Consider the following 6199-nt stretch of genomic DNA (forward strand, 5'->3'; position numbering starts at 1 on the left):
TATATATATATATATATATATATATATATATATATATATATATATATATATATATATATATATATATATATATGTATATGTATATATATGTATATATATATATATATATATATATATATATATATATATGTATGTATGTATATGTATATATGTGTATATATATATATATATATATAAATATATATATATATATATATATATATATATATATATATGTATATATGTATGTATATGTATATATGTGTATATATATATATATATATATAAATATATATATATATATATATATATATATATATATATATATATATATATATATGGTAGTATGCGTTAAGCCTGAACATCGTGAATGGCAGGTGGAACGCGTAATCCCAACAAACGATTTAGGTTTATTTGGCGCTGTTCTTTGCTCTTTATGTCCCAGTACTACTGCCCTGCAAATGATGGCGCCACAGCCTTGACGTTTAAACTGCTTTGTGGATTCTCCAGGAAATTGGTCGTACGGACCTACACTGCTGAGCCTGCATCCTGCGCTGCACACATAATTTATATAGCATGTGGTGTGTCTCCTTCAAGAAGCCCGCAGTAGAAGCACATAACTTTGCAATAAAACGCAATCAGTGTTGCATTTACAATATATCGAATGGTATCATGGCGCTCGGAAAGAAAAAAAATAGCACCTTAAAACTGACCCATTTGATAATAAAGCGACTGTAATATCTCGCGAATGAACATCGATGTCATAGTTTCTCACTTAATTGTACACTCACTGCGTTCCGTACGTTAACTCTGCTTCCGCAGTTTTTCTGTACAAGCAATGGTTCATTTCTAGCTTGTTACGTACTCATTAATAAATCAAAGAATCAAGAAGACGATCAACTGGTCGTTAACAGAACCAACAATATGTTGTATTGCAACATCTATAGAGAAGCATGCTTAACAAGAAGAAAACGCGGTTCAGCAATAACAGAGGATGAGGGCTTACGCCGGTCCGTAGGAGCCTACATTTACACTCAAATGTCAGCTTGTAGCGCAGAATTGCGTGGATGTATTACCGGAAGTTGTAGCTCTGGTTTCTTTTTTTTTTCCTTTTTTTAATTCCGGAAAGTGAACCTGGAGAGATTTGTAGGGGTCATTGCGGGTTTCAATCCAGCGCCACCTTTATTCTTGAACTCGTAATTATTTTGCTGATGATTGACTGGACGCTAAACACTTAACTCTAGCTAAATGAGGCATCATGCCTGCAAACCTATTCTATAAATCACGCAAACACATCCTCTATACTAAGGTGAAATGAAGAAGCGCACCTGCCTCCAATCCGATGAGCAACGCCATATGTTTGTACATGCGCTTGTGTCCGACAACCTTAAAAACAATTCGCTCAGATGACGCTTTAGTGCGGTAATAAGCGTGTATACTAGTGATTTATTGCTGCTCATCTATTCTTACTTTACTATTAAAGTGTAACAACCGAGAAAGACACGTATCGCAGATGTCTGCATTTTCAAGAGGTACAAAAATCGTTTTCTACGACGTGCAAGCTTCGAGGACACTTCAAATGCTGATCATATTCTTCCTTCGTATAAATACTACGAGAAGAGGGCGTGAACCAAGCCGCTGTTGAATCCTTAAACAGTGCCTGTAGATACTGGAACACAGCTCGATTGATAAGGATAAATGTCCACTCAAAAGCGACGCACGTAATATTACGCGACCGCAAAGTGACCTAAACTTGTCTTGACCCAACGAGGAAGGAGGAGTGGCGTTGGATTGCGGGTTCCGTACGAAAAGGAGAGGGCACACGAGTTCCCCATGTAGCACACCAAAGTATTTGAACCGGTTCAATCCGGAGCATCATTACGTCACGTTCATCCTGCAATAAGCTAGAAGCTAAGGCGACTTTGGGTATAAAAGCAACAGCGGATGCCCTTCAAATTCAGAAGCTTCTGCTCCTCCGTTTTCAACGCACCGAAGCCATGGTGAGAGCTACTGGCGAGAGTTTTTTTCTTAGCCCAGAATCCCCATTGGATTATCTCGAATCTGCGGCATTGTAGTCTTTCGAATGGACGCATCCCTTCTCTCTATTGTCGTCTTATTTTGTAGCTTTCTAAGGCGGCCTAGTGTATTGCATCTCATTACGAAGAACACTTGATTGAGGACACATACATATATGTAAAAGTAAGGGCCGTCTCATGCGGTTGCGGGCTATGAAGCCATGAGATATTATACCAATATGCACCAGTTAAATTTAAACGCCCCTTACGCTTCAATAGATTTAGCAACCAAACAAATGGTAGACGTCTAATTATATGTTCTACATGACTGCGTAGGAATGAAGCCAATTAAATACTTCTGTGCAGTCAAGCACCAATATTCTAGCTCAAAATCTTACAAGCAGCGGTTTCTGTTGTAGCTAATAATTTAACGTGGTTGCTCAAAACCAAATATGGGATACTACCATCGTAGCTTTCAGCGGTTCGTTATTATACCTGCAGCACAGTGACTGAGAAAATTCTGAAGCTAGCACTCGACGCTACTAGGATTACCGACGGTAACTAACCGAGGAACAGCCGTTGCAAAATATCCGCGACGCGTATAGCAATCTAGTTGCTCACTATGCTTAGAAGGCATAACGAAAAGCACTGCCTACGAAATTAACAGCTTTATCTGTACTTGACACCACATAATATTCTCTTTATAATGTACGGAAAAGGACAAGAAGCGCTTAAGCGCTGCGTTCTATACTTTTTTCTGAAAAAAAAATAAAATTTTACTGATTCGTGCTCATTCTTTATAACTTTGCAGTTCCGTGCCTGCGTCCTCCTCGCTCTGGCCACCAGCGCCTTCGCTGGCTACGTTGGCGGAGGCTACGGCCTTGGCAGCTACGGCGGCTACGGCAGCTACGGTGGCTACGGCCTCTCCACTTACGGCCTTTCCCACGGCATTGGCTACTCTGGTCTTGGCCTCGGCTACAGCTATGCCCCAGCCGCTAGCTACGCTGTCGCCGCCCCAGCTGTCGCTCGCACTGTCTCCACCTACCACGCTGCCCCAGCCGTGACTGCCGTTCACGCCGCTCCAGCTGTGACCACCGTCGCCCACGCTGCCCCAGTCGCCACCTACGCTGCTGCCCCAGTCGCCACCTACGCTGCTGCCCCAGTCGCCACCTATGCTGCTGCTCCAGCTGTGACTAGGGTCGCCACTGTCGCCCATGCTGCCCCAGCCGTTGCCACCTACGCTGCTGCCCCAGTTGCCAGGGTTGCCTACGCTGCTGCCCCAGTCGCCACCTACTCTGCTGCGCCAGCTGTGACCAGGGTCGCCACTGTCGCTCATGCCGCCCCAGCCGTTGCCACCTACGCTGCTGCCCCAGTTGCCAGGTTTGCCTACGCTGCTGCCCCAGCTGTGACCAAGGTCGCCACCTACACAGCTGCTCCAGCCGTTGCCACCTACGCCGCTGCCCCAGTTGCCAGGGTTGCCTACGCTGCTGCCCCAGCTGTGACCAAGGTCGCCACCTACGCCGCTGCCCCAGCTGTTGCCACCGTCGCCCACACTGCCCCAGCCATTGCCACCTACGCTGCCCCAGCCGTCGCTACCACCACTCTCCATCACGCCCCAGCTGTGGCCACCGTTGCCCACGCTGCCCCAGCCATCGCTTCCTACCACGCTGCCCCAGTCTACGGCTACGGTGTTGGCACCCTCGGCTATGGTGTCGGCCACTACGGCTACGGCCACGGTCTCCTTGGCTACGGCCTGAACTACGGCTATGGTCTCGGCACCCCATACCACTACGGCGCTCTCCTCCGCAAGAAGTGTAAGTGCTGCAATCTTTCTTTAGCAATCGTTCATCTTTTTAGAGCTATCAGAGAGCAGCTTACTGAATCCAAACATCTCTGCTTTTCCTGGCGGAATATCGTCTTTAGTTCAGGCTAAAAACTCTAAACTCAGCTATGTCTGGCTGGTATTCAAAAGCGCCAGCATCGAGGCCACTCAATGCACAAGCAAGCGGCCCCAGTTTAGTCAAGTGTTTCACATTTTGCTAAGGCGAAGACATGGATCGATTGTAATGATTTCTTCTTTGTTCTCCTTTCCAGAAGAATTTTCTTCAACCAGTTTGAAACTCCATGTACCCCCAGAACGAAAGGAGATCCAGGCCGAAACGCTTTTTCGTGTTGCATTGAAAACCGGAAATCAAATAAATTATTATTGACGCACCTTGAAGAAACGTTGCCTGCATTTGCACCTCGCATCCTTTGTCCCACGCCACATTCCACACTTCACGTATAGCCATTTGCCAGTGCAGCGTGTAGAGAGGCCAAGCTCATTTCCACACACAGAGAACTGTAAAGACGACAGGTTAGTTCTGGTGGAAAGGACCGACTTTTACAGGTGGCATGGAAGAGAAGACAAACTGTATCATTATAGGAAAAGAATGATTTCTTTAATTGTGACGGAAACGGCGACAATAAAAACGAGCGCCCCCCCTCTGTGGATCAGTGCTTACTGCGTTTGATTGCTGAAACCAAGGTTGCGCATCGAATTCAGAATTCAGGCCGGATCGAGCGACCGCTTTTCGATGGAGGTGAAAAGCAATACCTCCATGTAGTGTGCGAGGCCAGTGCGAACTAAAAAATCCAAGTTGGTCAAAATTTCGGAGCACTTCATAGCCTAAGGCGCTTTTGAGACATTAATCATCATAAACCAAGCCACTAGAAAGGATAGATGGTGAGCAAGTTCAGTGAGGTTTAAACGTAAATAACAGGACATAAACAATCTTGCTTTTTAGAATGGTGCCATTGGTCAAATAACGCAAGGCAATGTGAGATCAGAGCAACGGACGGCTGACTGAAATACGTCTCGTCGTAAAAGCGTATAATAAATGTCTTACAAATATACTGCGAGCATCACTATTTACATTTGGAGATTACGGTAATCGTATTAAGGAATCCGTCAGTGTCCTTGCAATGAGCAAAATGCATTACTAATTTTCTTACCTGACTGCTTTTCTACATCTTTGGCATGCTCGTGTAGACGGTTGTTGACCAGCGCAGTAAAGTAAAGATGCAGTAAAGATGCACCAAAATACGCCGAAAAAATTGAGAAGGAAATTTACTATTTTTTTCTTTCAATCCATAATCCACTTATAGCCCCTGCCCCTCTGACCCTCATGCGTCCACCGCTTCCAGTCTCTCCATTAGCGAAAAAAAAACAGCAAAAAGCGCAAGCTGGTAGCGGTAACCCCTCAAGACCATTTGAGAACGCCTGCAGGGAGTTAGGGGGGGGGGGGGTGGTGGTAGGATGCTTATCGGCTCACTCCTGCTCCCTCACCCTCCTTGCAAGTGTTGATAATGAAGGTGCGGTGAGAGCGGGTTATGAGCTGGGGAAGCTTATACGCGGGGAATGTCGTGTTCGGCTTTTACTTTAGGGAATTTTCCTACTCCTGCGAGATGGCACATGTCTTCCGACTCGCGGAAACCGCTAGTTAGAGAACCGTGCTGCTCTTGGCAACAACGCCGAGGCAAGAACGTGGAAACGACTACAAGCTGACGATGCTGGCGAGATCGTCACGACTCACAAAAGACATAACGCATTTCCAAAAAAAGCTCATATGCAATTTAAAGTAAATTGCAAATGGCACGGACGTCCAGCCCATTTTATCTTCATTGTATTGTATACTCAATCGTCTTTTACCCCGTTGGTGTGGCGCAGTGGTTACGGCACTCGACGATACTGTGCCCAAGGTTCCGGGATCGAATCCTGGCGTCGGCGGCCGCTTTTCGCTGGGGGTGAAAAACAAGGCGCCTGTGTGCTGTGCGATGTTAGTGCACGTTAAATAAGCCCAGGTGGTCGAAATTTCCGCATTTCTTCACTGTGGCGTCTCTCATAGCCTGGGTCACTTTGGGACTTTAAACCCAAACACCAAAGCAATCGTCATTTCATCTACGGATTTCTGCTGCCACCGATGCACATAACCGTTTTTTAAACACCTCTATAAAATTAGTCTTAATGAGCGTCCATTGACGTTTAGGTGTTCCCGTGGTCATCAGCGTTAAATACACTTCTGTGCAGTTTAGGAATGGGGTGATACGATGTACTTCGCAGTGGTGCTCACGTTTGCTACAATCAAAATAGGCGCTCAAAGGGGCAAATATCTGCACATATTTAATATTAAAGGGCAAACACCCAGGACAGGCGGGTGGCACTC

The 6199-nt window shown here is 45.6% G+C and overlaps 1 protein-coding gene across 1 annotated transcript; it reads left to right on the top strand.

Annotated features, from left to right (window-relative positions):
• Positions 1 to 1879: 1879 nt before the first annotated feature.
• On the top strand, positions 1880 to 4219 carry LOC146196401 (uncharacterized). Its single transcript, XM_084598158.1, has 3 exons — positions 1880 to 1979; positions 2806 to 3808; positions 4089 to 4219. Coding segments are annotated over exons 1-3 (1008 nt in total). The 5' UTR covers positions 1880 to 1976; the 3' UTR covers positions 4091 to 4219.
• The last annotated feature ends 1980 nt before the right edge of the window (positions 4220 to 6199 follow it).

Source organism: Amblyomma maculatum, chromosome 3, assembly GCF_055883805.1.
Source record: "Amblyomma maculatum isolate TAMU_Amacu chromosome 3, ASM5588380v1, whole genome shotgun sequence".
NCBI classification, from domain to species: Eukaryota; Metazoa; Arthropoda; class Arachnida; order Ixodida; family Ixodidae; genus Amblyomma; species Amblyomma maculatum.